This window comes from Olea europaea, unplaced genomic scaffold, assembly GCF_002742605.1.
Source record: "Olea europaea var. sylvestris unplaced genomic scaffold, O_europaea_v1 scaffold1641, whole genome shotgun sequence".
Taxonomy (NCBI): Eukaryota; Viridiplantae; Streptophyta; class Magnoliopsida; order Lamiales; family Oleaceae; genus Olea; species Olea europaea.
The window spans coordinates 70,740-90,048 of NW_019234064.1; the positions used below are offsets into that span (position 1 = coordinate 70,740).

The window sequence follows — 19,309 nt, forward strand, 5'->3', positions numbered from 1 at the left end:
TTGGATCTTTTGATGTTCGTTTGCTTTGTTTTCATGAAAATTGTCAATTAGAGGGACGAAATTTGTTACAATTGTGAATAAAATTTGTTTTCATTGCCAAAAAATAAAAAATAAAAAAATCTGGAAAATTGATTTTCCACCAATCCCATGGAATTGAAATTCCACAAAACCAAGGAGAAAGGGGTCACGTGGGGAATGGAAAATCAATTGCCAAGAAAATTTTGACAATGAAACAAGAAAAAATGTGGAAAATAAAAATTTTTCATGGAAAATTTCTCAAATCAAACAATCCTAAGAAATTGTCACTACTATGTATGAAATTGACTTGATATGCGAGCTAGAGCATTGAATTATAAAAGGCCCAAAAAGAAACATGAAAATGACTAATATAAAATATAAGAAAAAGCTCGTCCATATCTTTCAAATAATGATTTGAAAAAAATAATAATAATTATCAATTATTGATTTCTTGAGATATTCTTTTAACTCTTCAAGGAACAAAATTCTTTTAGGGTCCGTTTGATTGCAAAGATAAAATTAAATTGCTTAGAAAATAAATTCTAGGGAATTGAATTGTCTAGAATTATTTTTCTGGGAATTGTAAATTATTGTGTTTGATTGATATAATTTTTCAGGTGGAAAATGTTCAAATAAAAGTGTTTTTTTTATGTTCGTTTGGCTTTGTTTTACATGAAAATTGTCAATTAAAGGAAAATATTTTTTTTACAATAATTCTTAGAATTGACTTCCATTACCAACAAAAAAAAAACGTAAAAAAAAAAAAAAAGTCGCTACAGTAGGGTGGAATTTGAATTCTCACCATATATGCTGAGAATTCAAATTCCACCAAAACAAGGAAAATTCAAGTTTCAAGAAATGCAATTCCATGGAAAATATAAAGTATTAAATACCAAAAGTTGGAATTTCCAATTCCAATTCCATCTTTTTTTTTTCCATTTCCATGCTATAAAACACTCCCTTAAAGTAAATTACAATCCAAAGAATCGCAACCTGAGCTAGGCATCAATTGAGCTACTTGAGGGGTAGTTAAAATGGATTTGATGATGCCTCTCGGGGCACAGCTCAACTGGTGGATCAATCAACATTTGTCTTGCTTCCAGCGACAGAGTGGAGGTTCGAATCCTGGTGGGAACCTGGGACCAGATTTATTTGATATGGAGCAATCACTTTGGAGGAGGATCTCAACTTTTAAATGGATTAATTATTCAAAAAGATTTCTTTATTTAGAAAAAATGGTTAATTCCAAATTACTTTAAATGTTATTTTTTTTGGACAATTTTATCATCTATGACCAACATCGTGTATGAGTTGTGTGACCATTTGAGGACTAAATGACTATTTTTCATTAGGTAAAAAATACTGCACGCGCAATATTAAAAGGTTGAATATACAAGTATTACGAATCATGCTATGTTGTTAGAAAATGGTTGACATACAATCTTTTTTTGGACTTTTTTATTCAGGTGAGATCCACACGCATGTGAGAGGAGTGACAAACAAAAGGCAAAAAAAAAAAAAAAATACAGACAACCAGCTTAATTCTAAGTGTTAAACTTTTGAGAAGGATAGAAACCAAATTTATCATATTCTTAACTTGTAATAAAACTACCCTTTAACATTCGCCAACCACGATTTTAAAATCAAATCAATTATATCTTTAATCGATTCAATATTTAACAGTTTATAATATTTTGTTATTAAAAATATTTCAAAATCCATAAATCAATTTTATAAATTTCAACATAATTCTTAAACAGTTTTTTGTGATTCTCGGAAATTTAAAAATTCTAATTCATCACCACACCTGCCATCTCTGCAAAGCTTTCGAGAAGGTATTAATTGAATAAATTGGATGCCATTACAATCCCAATGAGGAAATTCAATTAGAGCCCGTTTGGTAGCTATTTTTTTCAAAATGTATTTTTTTCTTTTTTTTTAACCACACATTCTTTATTAAAATAATATTACACATAAATAAAAAACTTTTCTTTATTTTTCAACCACACATTTCATATCAATTTACTATTCTAAAATTTATTTTTACATAAAAATGCCTATCAAACACCCCCTTAATTCTGAAAATCTGATAAATTAAACAAAAATTTTGTATTTTGAGTGCAACTACAATTTGCACAACCGTTCTGCCATGAATGTTTGTCTTTGTTCTAGACCCCACCTCCTCATCATCTTCTAACTCTGTCCTATCTTCTTTCCGTTGTCTCCACTACTCTCTCTCTCTCTCTACTCGTTTAAAGTTGGCTGTATGAATGCATAGTCATATTCCATTTGGCGTCCGTTGTACCTTTTTCTTTGAAAACTGTAAACCAAATAGAGAAAAGTGGCCTTTTCTTTGTAGTAGTTGAGTGGGAAGTGAAGAATATTTTTGTTCAAGAAAGATGAGTGAGAACATAGATACATCTCCAAATGGGTTTTACAGAGCAACCCACTTGGATTTTTTCAAGAAATTCAAGCGTCTGAAGCCATTAGAGCCTTCACCTAGTGTTCTTGTGTGTTTCTTTTTCAGTCTTTGCCTTATACTCTGTTTGCTTTTGTTGGATTACAGAACCGTCAATCATTTAAACGGAAAATCGTTGTTAATAACTTGGTTTAAGTTCAATGATTCTTCATTGTTAAAAGAAAAAGTTGGGTTTCTTGAAGAAAGTGGTGGAGGGTGTGATATATACGAGGGGAATTGGGTGTGGGATGATGAAAACTATCCACTTTATCAATCTAAAGACTGTATGTTCTTGGATGAGGGTTTTCGATGTTCTGAAAATGGGAGGCCTGATAATTTCTATACCAAGTGGCGTTGGCAACCCAAAGATTGCAACTTGCCCAGGTTTTCTTTTTCTTTAAATTATAATCTTAATCCTATATTGTTCAACTATGAATTGACTAAGATATCTGTTATGTACTTTACTAGGTACTAAGGGTTCAAATGATAAGTTCGAAGATTTTATGATAAAATCCTTGCTTGAACAATTGTAAATCTGGAAGTGTGCTGCTATTTAGGCCGTATTTGATTAGGCTTTAGATTTTTTATGCCAAGAAACACTTTTCTTGTCATTTCTGGTGTTTGATTAATGGAACATAGACATGTTCATTATTGAAAATTAAAAAATGTTGACATATTAATGGCAGAGGGTCGGCGAATTTTGGAGGGAAAATGTTTTACTCTAGTCTTTGTCTGTTCCAAGGTTTTATAGGTGACTACTTTCAATTTTATCGTTTAGAATCCAATCCAGTTTCTCTCTTTGGATTTTTGTGTAGCAAATTTGATATTTAGGTTTTTGTTCTGGCTTTTAAAGTTTGGATTGTGGGTTTAGCCGTTTAGGGCATGTATTCTCCAACTATTCTGCTGAATTGAAATGGTGGAATAACAATAATGTGTAACTTTCACCACACACTAACATTAATGTGACTGCCCTTTTTTACGTTTTCTTTCTTTGAGATGGAGCAGATTTGATGCAAAAGTTATGCTGGAAAAGCTTCGAAACCATCGGATAGTGTTTGTGGGAGATTCTATAGGAAGAAACCAGTGGGAGTCCCTTCTTTGCATGCTATCTTCTGCTATTACTGATAAGGCTTCAATTTATGAAGTGAATGGGAGCCCAATCACAAAGCACTCAGGCTCTTTAATTTTTAAATTTAGGGACTTCAACTGCACAGTAGAGTATTACAGAGTCCCGTTTCTAGTGTTACAAAGCCGCGCACCGGCTGGGAGTCCCAAAAATGTGAAGATGACATTGAAATTGGATCGAATGGATTGGAGCTCTGCTAAGTGGAAGGATGCAGATCTGCTGGTTTTCAACAGTGGGCATTGGTGGAATTATGAGAAGACCATCAGAGAGTAATCTTTCTTTCTTGTTTTAGATAATTTTAATCGAATTTATTTTTTTTATGGTTTTTGCTTGCTTATTCTTTACCTGGAATTAATTAATTACTTCCTTAAATGGAAAAAGCTAGTATTGGTATGCATTCTCATAACTAGTTCGGTAAGATGATAGAAAAGAACATATGGCTCGTGTTGCATTGTATTATGGAGCTGAACAAGTGATCTAATTTCACAAGGATGTGTTTTCAATATAGCATAGATTACAAAGGCTAATCATGTTCAGGTGTCTAGCATAACATCAGTTCATGAAGTAACTGGATTTATTTGCAGAGAGATAAATATTAGCAACTTTTGGGAAAATTTATAAATCATTTGTCAATGGTATGGGGAAGAAGATTGTTTATTTTAGGAAGAAATGGGATCTGACGAAAATACCCCTGTTTTATTTGGTCAAAAAACTCAATTTTCCATGTTTTTAGGTCAACTAACGATTTCCATTCATTTGGAATCAGTTGTGAATTTTTTAAAGGTTTGGGTGAAGTCTGAGATAAAATGAAAGATTTGGGACTATGATTACAATTATCCCTTTATAAATTGATCAAACTTCATTTTCAACCGTACATTTCAATAGACCCACAAACACTATTCATTTTTCCACCACTAATTTTTATCTATTTACAAATTCTTCTCAAACGGGGAATTCTAACCTGGCATGAAATCTACGTGAAATATTTTATTCTTTTGGTTTTTTATTAGTGCAACATTGATGCGAATTTGGAAAGAACCTTGCATGTGAATAATCTTACGTAACGTCATTAATGATTTTCCTTGGTAATCAATTGCTGTAAATTGTTTGTTCACAAAGAATATGTGATGTGATATACTGTAGCAGCTCATTCCTTGTGTTATAAACCTTTCCCCTGATTATGGATATTTTGTGGTTAAATCTGGGAAGAGCCTGTATTCTCATCCGAAAAACTCAAAAGCCAAAGGAAATTAATAAAAAAATAAAAACCAAAAGGAAAGTGATTCTCCTATGATGTTCGACTCGCACATTAAAGTTTTATCTGTGGACAGGGAAATTTTGTGCTTCGCTTAAGTAATTGTGCATCTTTGAAGCTTATTGTGTAGTTTTGATGCTGTTTTTGAAAGTGTTGGGCTTTGTGGAGCCTAAGCATACACGTATTACGTTGCTTAGTATTCTTACATAAATAAAGGATTACTCAAGGGTCTCATTTATAGACTGATTTAGACTTAGGGGGCAATGGATCACCCTTGAAATCATCTTTCTTTTTCAGCACTATAAATGTGTATTTGGTCTTGTGTTTCTTATTCGTTTTGCTTAAGATTGCTCTATTGATTGGAATTAGGGCATAATCCATAATAGGAAGTCTGATACACGCATGCAGATTTACATATGGTAAACCTATATAAATTCCATTTTTTAAACCTTGAATCCTTTTATTGTGTATTAGGGGTTGTTATTTCCAAGAAGGGGAAGAGATCAAGATGAAGATGAGCATAGAAAATGCATTCCGAAGGTCAATTACAACATTGATTGATTGGATAAGTCATGAAATAGACACGACAACGACCCATGTCTTCTTCCGAAGTTATTCTCCTGTACATTTCAGGTACTACCGATTCTTGATCAACTGTGGTATCGTTGTTAGCATATACGCCAATCTAATTAAGTTCTCCAATATTTTACCTCTTCCAGTTTACTTATACTTTGAATTATCAATACTATTTCTTGGTCTAATCTATATGCTAAGAGATTTAGTCCTTTTGTTTGTTAATCTTGCTACCTTACTGTCATAAGATGTAGGGAGGATTATAATGATAGTACTCGACAATATTAAAATAGAAAAATAAGTTCACAATCACAATATTAAAATAGAAAAATAAGTTCACAATCACAATATTAAAATAGAAAAATAAGTTCACAATCACAATATTAAAATAGAAAAATAAGTTCACAATCACAATATTAAAATAGAAAAATAAGTTCACAATCACAATATTAAAATAGAAAAATAAGTTCACAATCACAATATTAAAATAGAAAAATAAGTTCAAATCTTATTCTATTCTACCAAACATGCATTTGATGCATCGCTTGAATGAACAGAGGTGGGGATTGGAAGACTGGTGGTAGCTGTCACCTACAGACACTACCTGACTTGAGCTCATCATCATCCTCGACACAAGCTTCGAGTGAGTTTAAAACAGTCATTGATGTGTTGTCAGAACACGTGAAGACTGGGAATATGGATCTATTGAATGTGACAGGTATGACCTCGCAAAGAAAAGACGGTCATTCTTCCTTGTATTATTTGGGGCCTAAAGTGGGACCAGCCCCCCTCCACCGACAAGACTGCAGTCATTGGTGCCTGCCCGGTGTCCCGGATTCATGGAATGAGCTTCTCCTTGCGGTCTTCCACAAACGAAAATTTACTCGTGGACAAAATTTGACAATACCTTCTGCTTCTCCAACTTGATAGGTTTATGGCATCTTTTTCAACTAAACCAGCATTTACATTAAGACACGGAATAGTTGGCAGCACTTACGGAGTTATGCATTTGATTTCTTCTTAACTTAGAAAAATGAGAACCTGAAGCTGCTGCCCTGCGGACATTCTTATCATTGACATCAACCTAATGATTTCGACTTTTGACATGACAAAGCAATCCAAACCGGTCGGCCAAGGTACGTACACATGATCAAGGAATTGACGATGCATATATTTTGAGTCATCAAAATGGATGATCACTTCGTCTCATTTTGTTCTCGTCTAAGGTGGATATACTTGAATATGAAGTGCAAATTACAGACAGAAACAAACAGTATACTAGGTTTTTTGATACTGTCATTAGGCTGTTTCATAATTTTACATAATTTTTATTTTTCGGTTTTGGTACATATGAAGAGAGTTGAATGAGTAAACAATATTTTGTACAAACAAAAGAGAAAATGTTATTTATGCTATTATGCTCCTTTTAGTTTTATTTTCATTCTTATTATCAGGGCTTGTTTGATGTAGATTTTTTTTATAATAAATTTTGTAAAAGGTTGTATGATTGTTTTTGAGTTCTCTCTCTTTTCCAAGGAGTGCTTTCCGGCCCTAATTTTCAAAGTGAAAGAAAGGCACATCCGTCCATCTAGAGAACAAACCTCCTTTTGTTTAGAGGTATAGTAGGACTCGCTAATATCCAATGATTCCGCTCCACGAGGTATTTATCTCCCCACTCTTCTTTGATCTGTCTTAGGACGGAGTGGCAGCCTCGATACAAGCGGAAGTGAGATGTAATATAGCGGTCGAAGAGCTATGGTTTAACTGCTTCGCTTATTACACCGTATTGCCTGAAGGGGGCATGCTGCAAGAGAGTAGGCCATACCGGGCAACATCTACGCGCACAAGCATCAGGAAGTATGGGAAAAAAGTTGTGTCATCTTGCAAAATTATTTAATTGGAATGATGAAGGTTTGAAAATGAGTTTTAGAGTCTAAATAATTGGAATGATGAAGGTTTGAAAGTGAGTTTTAGAGAGTCTGTGCCAAACATGGACTAAATATTGTCCATGTTGTGGTTTGTTGAACACATAAATGTTAGACGAGGCAATTCAATAACTACTACATTAAAAATAACAATTTGAACTCGGAAACTAAATAAATCAGTACACAGAATACATAAACCAGCAGAAAACATAAACCAGCAGAACCTGCATTGCAAAGGTTATAACTTACAAATCAGTTTCTTGAATAACTAGGAGGTAAGCTATTGACTCACCAACTAGCTAATCGGACACAAGCCTCGCCCTCACAACCCAGACACAACGACACAATTATCAACGGTGTGCTCAGCGCCACTACCATTGAGTTAATAGCCCGTCGTGCAAGCCGAGCCTCAAAGTAGTAGTATTCAAATCTCATGGAGCAATCAACCAGCTCCATCTGGCCGCCAAGTCAACCACCGCAGTTGGTCTTGAGAGTTTCCTTGGCAGAAACGAGGCAGTTGGTGCTGTCGTTATTGGACAGATCACAGCTGCAAGTGGTGCGTCCATAAGCAACCGTTGTGGAATAAGGCGAAGTGGTGCTGTAGTCGAAGCCCTGCTGCGACGGAGTGACATTCATTAAATCAAAAAGAACATATGTCACACTGCTCCAAAAAGGGTCACCTTCTGCTTGAGACTTGACATTGCAAATAAGGACATTAATGCTGGCGTTTGGTCCACCTTTAACTGTATAGCATAGCCGCAGCAGGGCAATGAAAAGTGCAGAAACAGTTAAACTGGATTTTGGAACAAAAGTCATCTTCCTAATTCTTAATAATATTTACTGGGATGATGAAATAGTTCTGTATTGATTGTTATAAATACATAGTGGATTCATTGGTTTTCTCACCATTTTGGAGCATGCCAATGACCATTATTGGTGCCTTACTTGTGCTTGTCACAACTAAACAGATAAAACTTTCCAGTCACTAGCTCCACAATAATTTTAGACGAAACAATTTAATATGATATCAAAGCTCCTCATATAAAAATAAAAAAATAAAAAAAATCAAAGTCATTAATCACAAGGGCATATATGATTCTAGTTTTTTAAAGAATATATCATGAAGGAGATAGGGATCATTGATTATAAAACGAGAAAGCTATTCGACAAGTTGAGAACAAGCATTTTTGCATTTATGAGCAATATGATAAATTCAACTTCCTCCAACAAAAGGATTGAAGGGTACAATACACGCAATTATGTGAATTTTGTCATCAATTTATGAAATATTATTTGTTACACCTTCAATGTAAAGATAAATAATAATAATATTTGTTACACCTTCAATGTAAAGATAAATAATAATAATAATAATAATGCTTCGTGTACATTTTAGGATATAACATGAAGGGAATCCACACATAATTTATTATATGTAGACACCCTCCGTGTGAGGAGGTGTAAATACATACACCATTATGTACACGTAACATCACCCAAAATTAAATCCAATTTGACAAAAATTGCATATTAAAGATCTGACAACTTAAACTTTTAAATGAAATCATTTAACAACTTAAATGGTGATTTACATGCAAACTGGTTTGCAATTTTACATGGTGCATATATTCATGTTTTATTTGTTGCATGCATATCCATCGAGACATAAACATATTGCTATGTTATTCTATTGGTGAAAGCATTGTGGTTTCTATAGAAAAGTGGAAATTAAACTGTATGCAGGCCGAAAAGAAAAATCGCCATTGAGTTTGCACCCTATATAATTAACTAGTGGTAGAAATGTACATTGAATTTTTCGTTATGGATTTAAATATAATAGTACAAGAACGATATGGATACGAGGTACTATTAAAACTTCATCTACAAGATGATGAAAAAATTCATTGTGCAGAAATCCACAAGTTCAGTCATCTAGCAAAGTTCAACACCTTCAGATCAACTGCCTCGACCCATTCCAGCATCGTCCCACAATAGGAAGTGCACAAAGCTTTTCCTTCCATTAACAAACCAACTCCACTGCAACCGTAAATCATAACCAAAAAGCTGAAAACTAAATGATGAATAAACTCTCAAAACAACATTTCCCCGATGCCATTGCCAGTTTTCTGCAAATCTTCTTGGGACAAAAGGGTTTTCTTCCCCATTGCACCAGTCTTGTCGTATGGCTGAGCCATCTTCCTTAGGAACTGCACATTTATGGAAGAAAAAAATACTTAATAATAATCATGGCCTGCTAGCTATCATCGTGTGATAAGAGAATTGATCCCATGCGAATTGTGTAAGATAATACCGAATTGAGAATTTCAGCAAGTTTACTCAGTTTTACGCCCCCGTCACCTTATAAAATGGTGGTGGTGGTATTCTCGATATAAACCAGCACACATTACCAGAGAAGTTTACTCCAAAAAATTTAGTGTTTCTTCACATTGCATTATTATCAGTATATGTCCAACAGAAAAACAATGCAAGATGCAAATAATACCATACCTCTCTTGCTATATGCACAGCCATGTCAGTACTCAGGTTCAGGTGCGCATCACGCAAATGCGACAATATCCATCCAGGCAACTTAGAGCGTTTGTCATGACGGCTATATCTAAACACATCAGCAATCCAATAAATTAGCATGTAAATAAATAAAAGCAATCATTATTGTATACTGAGTAGCTCAATAAATTACTACACTAAACATGCATTAACATTGAATCAAAGTTGTAGATATCACACTTAATTATTTAAAAGGAATTAGACCATGCTTTCTGCGCATTATTTTACCACAATTAAAACTTGCTTACCATATTGGATGCACCTTAATTATCTATATTTGAGCAATTGAACGGTATCTAGTTCACAGTCTAATTCACTTATTCAAGAGTTCTATTACATACAGTCCAGGGCTAGCTATTATATCACTTACTATATAAAAAACAGTATTGCTGGCTCTTCTAAAGGTTTACTTTCAGCACTCTGTCTAGTCATTAGCATACATAATGCAACAAAACATGCGAATAATTTTTAGAAAATGGCTTATATGTAATTATGAAGTCATACACAACAAAAAATTGCATTAGAAACTTGTTAATTATGGCATATTAAAACTATGGTTACAAAAAAACTGTGAAGAAAGTCCCTTTTTGTTATACTGCAGCTCGTAATGAATATTCCAGATTGACACTAGAGCTTAGAGGCGACTGTTCATAACTTCAAAATCAGAAACAAGGATACAAACCTCTTGTCAGCAAATATCATCATCCCATAATCAGCCTTTGAACGGATAACTCGTCCTACACACTGAGCAGCTTGTCTCTGGAAATCAATGTGAAAATGTGTAAGAAATAGTAAAGCATGCAAGTACCCAAAGCATGTGAGTGCAGCCAAATATTACCAAAGCATCAAAAGTCAGAAAATCGCCCTCTTTTATCTGGAAAGTCTCCCTTAAATACTCCAGTCTTGCAAGTAATATTCTGCAAATTCGACACTAATGAAGCCGCACACAGTTTGGAAGAATCGTAACTTCATAAACTACAGAAGAAACCGAGATGGAGAAGGATAGGAGAAGTGTACTATCAATGAATTTTTCGCAGGATCAATTACAAAAATCAGTATGAATCAAATAAATAAGAGACTTCGCAATGTCCAAATCAAAATTGAGCTTACAAAGACTATTCAGTGATTTCTGTCATCATTCCCATGAAAAATGATTCTAAAAAGACAAACAAACCCAACACCAGTCAATATCCCTTCCGAACATCCTATTGTACGTGTTGATTATTTTTGAAAAACATAAGAAATCCAGGTATTTTGGCCCTTCCTAAAGATTTATACTGAACTGTGATAAAGTTTCTGCAGCAAAAGAATATGAAGGAAAATTTATATTCATCTCATGAAAAAAAAAATTAGATGTCTTGAACTATTCCTTTGGAGGCCATGGATGTATGCAAAGTAAATGTTAATAAATTAATTCATAAATATACTACCGTTTTCCCAGATTTCTCAAGCTGGTGAATGTGTCGAGCATTGATTCATGTGCAAAAATCAAAGGTAAATCTTTAACCAGTGTTGTATAGCAAAATAATGCAAGAAAAAAAAATTTAGGGGGCAAGTAATCAAAGGAGTTGTAACAACTTACCTGCTTAATGTGTACTGGAAAGGAACACCAAACATGATGACAAGTCTTCCATAATGTCTATCAAAGTCTATACCTTCTGCGACTTTTCCCCTGCAAATGGAAGCGTAAGATATAGCAATGTTTCAAATGGAAACTTGAGCTGAAGTGGCTAGAATGTTTCAAGATTTCTCTCTTAGTTAAAATTGTTTTGGCATAAAGATGAAGTGATGCTTCTGTCCTCTTTTTGATGAAGGTAGTTCAGATTTACACATAAATACATCTATCAGATGTCAATGAAATCTAACAAATGTGTTCCTGAAAAGTGATGTTTATCTCATGTACTTGAGCACTTCCCATCCTACACTTTGTAACTTCTTCCTTCTATACTGAATTCTTCTTTTCATCAAAAAGGAATTATTAATTGATCTAAGACTGAAATCCTGCCATGGGATGCATGGGGTGGGGAATCAACTGCCAGAGGTGGAAGAAGCTACCTGGCAACAGAGAAAAAAACAGCACCTCGTCCACAATCACAAGCTCTACGGTAATTATCTAATGCCAATGTCGTTTCAACAACATCCTGAGTCTCTATGAAAACTAGTTTATGTTGCATTATCTCCTGCAACACATTTAAAGGTGAAAAGAATGCATATCAAACATAAATCAGAATGACATCTTCAACAAAATTTTAAAAAGAATACTAAAAGGAGTAATCATTTTTTTTTTTCTTTTTTCCAAAAGTACCTTCAAAATTCCTGATTCATGCCAACTATTGACGATTCCATCCATATAAGAATAACTAACAAAGAAACATACAATTCCATCTGGGACAACAGACACCATCTCAAGCAAAAGTTTCCCATAGTTTTTCTCAACACCAGGATCACTTCTCAGATCATATTTCGTGCTTACAGGGAGCTGGTCACTGAAATAATAAGCAAGAAGAAAATAATTATATAGCTAATGGTGCAAGAATTCTTCTACCGAAAGTATAATAAAATAAACAATACATGGAATTTCTAAAAAGCAAATGAGAAGAGAACATTATTCAATTATTTTACCTTCCACGAGTGAGAACCATTGGACATATGCAATCCCTCGTCAAAGACATGGTAAAGCTTTGACTAACCACAGGATTGAAGTTGAGAAGACGAGGGTAAAGATCAATGGGGCTGAGAGTCCCAGAGGTAATAACTACTGATTGGAATCGTTCAAATACAGGCTTTATGGCAAGAGAAGCATCATGACAACAAAGCTGTAATTCCAATATTAGCATCTCATCAGCAATTCTGATACTATGATAGACCAAAACAAGTAATTCAGAATTGCATAAAACATTTGCGAGCACATTCATTGAAATGGAAGAAAATGTAATTAATTGGCGATAAGAACTCAAACCAACACAGCCTCCAGATCATAACTAATGCAGAGTTGGCCAAGAGCAGATAATTTTACAGATAACAGACCTCAATAACTGGAATCTACCAGAATATTAATCAAAAGAAGAGTAATGCGGGGGTTACTTGTTTCCTTGGTGACCAATCAAAAATAAATAACTAAATTGCTAATTTCAACAAACCTGCAGCACGGGATCAGGTATATGTGGCATTCTTTCATCGAAAGGTTCAATTATAATTGAAAATCCCCGAGTGTAGGTCCCCACGAGCGTAGCCAAATCACAAATTGTTTGGATATGTAAAAATTCATCCGTGTCAGTTATCTCCAAAGTCAACATGAGGGAGTGAAGGCGGTCATAACAAAACCTTAACATTTTCTGGTCAATCCCAACTTGTGTGTTGATTGAAGCAACGAAAGAAACAGGACCCTCCTTTTCAACATTTTCAGTTTGCAATCGCCCTTTAAAATACTGGATTAATCTACGCAAAACAGATAGAAAGTGCTCTGCCCGCCTTATGTTTCCAGGCACAGCTTCCTTAAGAATATCATCGGGTAACGCAGGATTTGCAAACCAGGTGTCACCAACTGCAAGGACAGAAAAGCATATTCAACGTGAGTAACAGAAATCATTTTAGAAAAAGAATGCCTAATATCCAATGAACATGCATTAACTCAACATACTCGGAAGGTTTCCCCTTTGTGCCAAACCTTCAACAAGCCGGTTGTATTCTGCACGCAATCGACCAGCATCGGTGGCCTTTAACCTTCCTACCATGTTAAACAAAGTTAAAGTTAAGACAGAAGAGAACTATCAAAAAATAGCCTTTTTTTCACTCCTTAAAATTATCAACAACTAATGCACAGAAGTAACTTCAACTAGAAACATGATACAAAAAGCCATGTAAAAAGACAACCTTTTCAACAGTTAATAATATGGTCATAAAAATTTTCAAAATCGATCAAAAGCAAAACAGAGATTGTACAAAAATCCAAGAATTTCAAAAAATGTAATTGTTTTTATTGTGTAAAATTGTAAATAATTTCCGTGGTTAAAAATCATATTCTTTATTAAAGTGTTCCAAGAATGTCATATTCGGAATTGATATTCCAATGCCAGTTCGGTAAAGATCTCTGTTGCATGGACTAATTAATTAGGCGTCCGTGTCGAATACCAACACTCCTTGGACACTTTACCATGGTCATTTTTCTTTCTTTATAAGAAATATTATATATTTTTAACTCAATGTTATTATTAAATAACAAATAGGTACTTATATTTAAAAGATTTTATTAGGAAAAATTAATAACAAATATAAAAGTAAATTTATACTATATAAATGAAAATTTTTTAAAAATTTAATGACATATAGATGACATGTCTTGTCACTTTATTTTTATTTTTTTATTTTTTGAAAATCACGTGTCAGTATTGTGTTGAACATTCGTGTACGTATAGGTGCATCGTAAATGAATATGCTTCTTAGAACATGACATAAAAATTTGTGAATATTCGAAATACTCTGAGCATACTAGCCAAAATACTAAAAAAAAAGATAGCAATTTTACATAAAGACAGTAACAAAAGCACAAACCTATCAATCTCCTGAGACATCCTATTAAGATTCCTCATTGCGCCTTCAAGTGTCTGACTCCTTACACTGACACTGAGTGCCTCAATGCACACATTGTCAATATTGTGAGCCTCATCAAAAACAACAACAGACTCTCTCTGCATCTCCTTCGATATGATTCCAGCAACCTTGGGATCGAGCAGGTACTGATAGCTATAAACGACCACGTTTGCAAACTGCACCATGTGCCGTGCCAAAAAGTACGGGCACCACCCTTTCTCCTTCCCGAATGCCCTCAAATCCTTCGATGGTTGGGAAAACAAACCATAAGTCAATTTCATTTTGATATTAAAATAGCAGAAATGTTTCCAATTTCTGCACCACTGGTTTATTGTAGCAAATCCTCAATATTTGTCAACAATTGAATTCATAAAGAAAATCTCTTGCCATCCAACACTAAATATTTTATGCAGCAAATGCACCAAAAACTCCCACATTCACAAATTTAAACATTCAAAATGTTTCAAGAACTTAAGTCCCGTATATATTGTTACAAATAACCAAAAACAGATAAGAAAATTTAAAAAATCAAGAAAATAGCTAAATTTCATTAGAGTAATAAAAAAAAAATGAAGAAGAAGAAGAAGACGGGGCAGAACCTGTAGAGTATAAACACCAGGAGGCAAAATGGCATCAGAGGCAGCCTTTTCATAATTATCAAAAAAGGAACAAGTCCGAACATTCGGATTCTCTATAGCCATAGCCCGGACCCAACTAGCTGTAAGCTTCCTACACGCGGCATCCACGGAATCCCGATTCTCAGCTGAAACAACACTCGGATTTATGCACAAATTCTTCCTCGACGACAATCCGAGTGCGAGCATCCGTACAGAAGGGCCCAAATGGTGGAGCTGGTAATTATGCAACAATTTGAGTTCAGCTAGGGTTTTTTCCATTTCGTGTACTGTGCGAGTACAGTAAAGGAGTTTCACCGGATTGGAGGGCTTCGAAAGCGTGTAACTTGTGATTAAGGAGAGTAAGGCAATTGTTTTTCCGGTACCTGTCGGCATTTCTAACAGGCAATGGCCCTTGGCGTCTAGGGCACGTTTCAGTTCCACCATGTACGCATATTGCTCCGGGTATATGTTGTCGTAGGGGAAGTACACAGTAACGTCTTCGATTTGGAACTTCATTTTCCCGGTGGGTGGTGGCACCGGAAGTGGAGGTAGTTTACAGAGAGAGGGTTTAGAACTTAGAGAGATTCCAGTCTGTCCTAGAACTCGAAAGACGACGCCGTTTGGCTTAACCTTTAACTCCTATTTTTGGCATTTTTTTAATTTATTTATTAAAAAATAATGGTTTTATTTTTTCAGTTTGAACGATTGATATTCAATTAATGTTTGAGTTTCACAGTCCTTTGTTTTTTTTTTTTTGGAAGTCTATTTGTCTAAGAAAATCAATAAATTATCCAATGATTATTCAAGCGAGTTGTACCAAATAAATGTCTATTTGAAATTTTCTCTTGGTAGATTAATATCTCATTACGTGTTTGACAGAAACTTTGAAAGTAATAGAATCCTGTTACGAACTTCATGTGGATAAATATCGAGATCACTCATTTGTTGTGTCAAGTATATGTCCATAGCGAGTTAGATTTTCATTGTCGATATCAAGTGTTTAATCACATATTATGTATAAGCGATTTGGTTTGAACCTATTAGGTTTTATGTAATTGACAATTCTGTGAACAAAATAACTAAAATAAACATGTTGTAAAAAGTTAAGGAGTTAGTTACAATATTTTATAGTTGAGCTAGACAGGTTAGGGTTCGAGCTCAGAATAAGAAAAGAAGATACATCGCAATTTCGCTAGCATATCGCCTAAACATTGTTCGAGCGACAAAAACAGAAACCCATCGTTCGCCTATCGCTCTCACTCGAACGACAGTGTTACGCATAAAATCCTACTTCGCTTTTTTCCAAGGTTTTACACGATCCAAACTACTTAATTGTCCTCAATTATAAATACCCAATGCTTTGCACGAAATTAAGTGTGGTTGTTCATTGTACCTCTTTTCTATAACACATTCATAACATTCTTTGAAGGTCCAAGAACTTGTTCATGTATTGATTCAATCCATTTACTATTAAGATTATACTACCACAGATTGGAGGAAAAACATCAAATCCATTGAATTCAAAATACCTACTTTCCAAACACCCTTAGGAAGGTACTTTCTTAATTAAACTTTAAAGGCTGCTGAAAATTGAGAGGTTCGACTACAAGTACAGGAAAAGTACAAGAATTGGTCATACTTGGTGATCCAATTGGAAGAGACAATTGTTGAAGATTGGGAGCTAGTTGTGTTAGTAGGATCTTGGAGGTTACATAAAGTAGATCGGGAAGTCTAGTGAAGTTGGCTATGCAACATCTAATTATAAATCCATATTTTCTATAGTGGAAATAACTGGCTTGATTCCAGAGTTTTTACCCAGTTGGGTTTCTTCGTCAACATAAATGGTGTTATTTATTGCTTTCTTATTACAGACTACTACAATTCATCTTAGGATAATTGGACAAATTGATTAACCATCTAGAAACAACCAAAAAATGACTTTGTTGCTTTTAATTGTATAATTTCGCAAGTAAGGTCTAACTAAATCAGTAATCTGGATCCTTCTAAGAAATTTTTCAAGTAGTATCAGAGCCTAAATTCGTGTCCTAAACTTAGTTTATTTAGAAGAGTAGTTCATTATCCGTCCCGCTATATTTTGATGGCAGAACTATGCGCATTGGAAAGTTAGAATGAAAGCTTTCCTAAAACCTATGGATGAACATATTTGGTTGATCATAGTAAATGATTGGTCTGCCTGACTGCCTCCTTTGGCACTGTTAATAGTTGCTCTGCCCCACTAGTATTGTTAATGGTGTTGTCATCCACACTCCTGTAGCAAATATGTCAAAGACAAATTTAGATGAGTGCAATTGGAATATTAAAGCTTTGCATGCCTTTTTTATGGCTATGTCCCTTGAAGAGTTTAGACGAGTGTTCATGTGTGAGATAGTTAAAGAGGTTTGAGATATTTTACAAACCACACATGAGGGATTCAATCTGTTAAGAACTCTAAATTGCATATGCTGACCATTAAGTTTGAAGGGGTTAGGATGAAAGAGGATGAGAATTTTGATGAATTCTATGCGAGCCTAAATGACATGATTAATATTAGCTTTAACCTAGTTGAGAAATCCTAGAGCCTAAGATAATCAAAAAAATCCTTAGATCCTTACCTGAATGATTTAGGCCTAAAATCATGGTTATTGAGGAGAGTAAGTATATAGACTTCATTAAGGTGGAAGAGTTGGTTGGATCTCTCCAAACTCGTGAGCTGACATTAGCTAAACCTATAAACGACAAGTCTTTGGTCTTTAACACTGTGAGGAATAGTAGTAGAAAGTCTTCAGATTCAGGTTCACCTAATGAAGAAGAGTTAGCATACTTCGAAAAATGTTTAGGAATAAAAAAAACTTCGAGAGAAGCATAAAAATGGCCCTAGTGAGTCTAATAAGAGTTCTAAATCTGTGTTATATTATAATTTTCGAGGTTTTAGCCATATTAGAAGTGAGTGCCCTAGCAACAAGAGACAACATGATAAGGCTATAAATGTTATTCTCACTAATGACGAGTCTAGCTTCGTACAATCAGAGTGTAAAAATCTACTCGTGAGGAGAATGGGAAATACATTTCCTTCACTGCTAGGATTAGGAGTGAACTGACAAGAGAGTGACAAGACTGAGGACCTAGATAGTGGTAAGGAATCAGAGGAAGGTTCTAATACTGAGGGAGATATTCATGAAGCTTATGAATAGAATCTATGTGGAGAGAATAAGATTCTAACAACAAATAAAGCCTTAGATACGAAGGTCAACGAACTCGAGTTGGAGAAAGAGAAATTACCCTGAGTGAGTTGAAATTCATGAACGAATCTTTAAATACTCAGGTTAAGAATCTCACAAGTGAGCTTAAGAAAGCTTCTAGGAGAGCTAGTGAATTGATCATTGAAAACGAAACTTTAGAAAACCAAATTAAGAATGTGCTTTTTTTATTTTTTATGATCGTGGGTGTCTAGGCCAACTTACGAGCACCTCGACTAATCCCATGGGACCCTAAAGTTTATAGTCGGGTACTCAGTTTAGTGGCCCTGAGGGACTCAAACTGATAATAAGAATATTCTAAGCGAACTAGAGTTTTCCAAGTGGTTCTAATGGTTCTATGGAGCTAGATAATATCTTAGGAATGGAGGAAGCCTGCTAGGAATAAGAGATGTATAGGATATAAGAAGAAAGATCATAATGTTACTGCTACGTCCAAGATCACACTTGTCCCTGCTACTGATTAGCCTAAATATGTGCCTAATCCTGAACTTAAAAATAGGGGATTTATTAGACAAAGGCCTATTAGATAGCGTAGAACCCACCAACCCAGGAATGAAAATCAACGATCACATAACTTTGATCCTAGGTTTATCTCTCACATAAGACCTAGGTATCATAAATTACTGAACTTAAATAGAAACAAGAACTTCAATAGAAACAACAATTAGAAGTTTGTTGGTCAGATTGACTTCCTTACTAATCAAGTAAGTCAACTGACAATGTAAATGATACAGATGATTAGGAATATTCCTATCACTAGACATGTTTGGATGAAGAAAAATGATTTGAAAAATCTTGAAATAGATTATGGTGCTTTTTAAAGGTAAGAACGTTTGCATACCTAACTGATTAGGTATTTCTGGTACATGCTTATGCTTTATTAGTATGTCATTGATTTATGCATGCATCAAATTTGTTTATT

General features: G+C 34.6%; 4 protein-coding genes across 5 annotated transcripts; 2 read left to right on the plus strand and 2 right to left on the minus strand.

The window, feature by feature from the left end:
* The first annotated feature begins 2,166 nt into the window (after positions 1-2,166).
* On the plus strand, positions 2,167-6,865 carry LOC111377350 (protein trichome birefringence-like 10). The gene is made up of 4 exons (XM_023000431.1): positions 2,167-2,860; positions 3,482-3,871; positions 5,332-5,490; positions 5,988-6,865. The coding sequence occupies exons 1-4, from the start codon at positions 2,418-2,420 to the stop codon at positions 6,355-6,357; spliced, it is 1,362 nt and encodes a 453-aa protein (XP_022856199.1). The 5' UTR covers positions 2,167-2,417; the 3' UTR covers positions 6,358-6,865.
* A 36-nt stretch (positions 6,866-6,901) lies between these two features.
* Positions 6,902-7,353, plus strand: LOC111377351. The gene is made up of 2 exons (XM_023000432.1): positions 6,902-7,047; positions 7,127-7,353. Exons 1-2 carry the CDS (start codon positions 6,934-6,936, stop codon positions 7,325-7,327), a joined length of 315 nt encoding a protein of 104 aa, XP_022856200.1. The 5' UTR covers positions 6,902-6,933; the 3' UTR covers positions 7,328-7,353.
* A 470-nt stretch (positions 7,354-7,823) lies between these two features.
* On the minus strand, positions 7,824-8,171 carry LOC111377344. Its single transcript, XM_023000422.1, has one exon. The coding sequence runs from the start codon at positions 8,169-8,171 to the stop codon at positions 7,824-7,826; it is 348 nt and encodes a 115-aa protein (XP_022856190.1).
* Positions 8,172-9,105: 934 nt separating this feature from the next.
* LOC111377352 (DNA repair helicase XPD) lies at positions 9,106-15,739 on the minus strand. 2 transcript variants are annotated; one of them, XM_023000433.1, is made up of 12 exons: positions 15,113-15,738; positions 14,475-14,755; positions 13,564-13,646; positions 13,064-13,467; positions 12,546-12,739; positions 12,229-12,409; positions 11,979-12,103; positions 11,506-11,595; positions 10,762-10,840; positions 10,606-10,682; positions 9,864-9,972; positions 9,106-9,562 (listed from the first exon to the last, which is right to left on the minus strand). In XM_023000433.1, the coding sequence occupies exons 1-12, from the start codon at positions 15,644-15,646 to the stop codon at positions 9,446-9,448; spliced, it is 2,274 nt and encodes a 757-aa protein (XP_022856201.1). In that variant the 5' UTR covers positions 15,647-15,738; the 3' UTR covers positions 9,106-9,445. The 2 variants fall into 2 exon arrangements, with proteins under 2 accessions (XP_022856201.1, XP_022856202.1); XM_023000434.1 differs by lacking the exons at positions 9,106-9,562; positions 9,864-9,972; positions 10,606-10,682 and having other exon boundaries at positions 10,776-10,898; positions 15,113-15,739.
* Between the last annotated feature and the right edge of the window lie 3,570 nt (positions 15,740-19,309).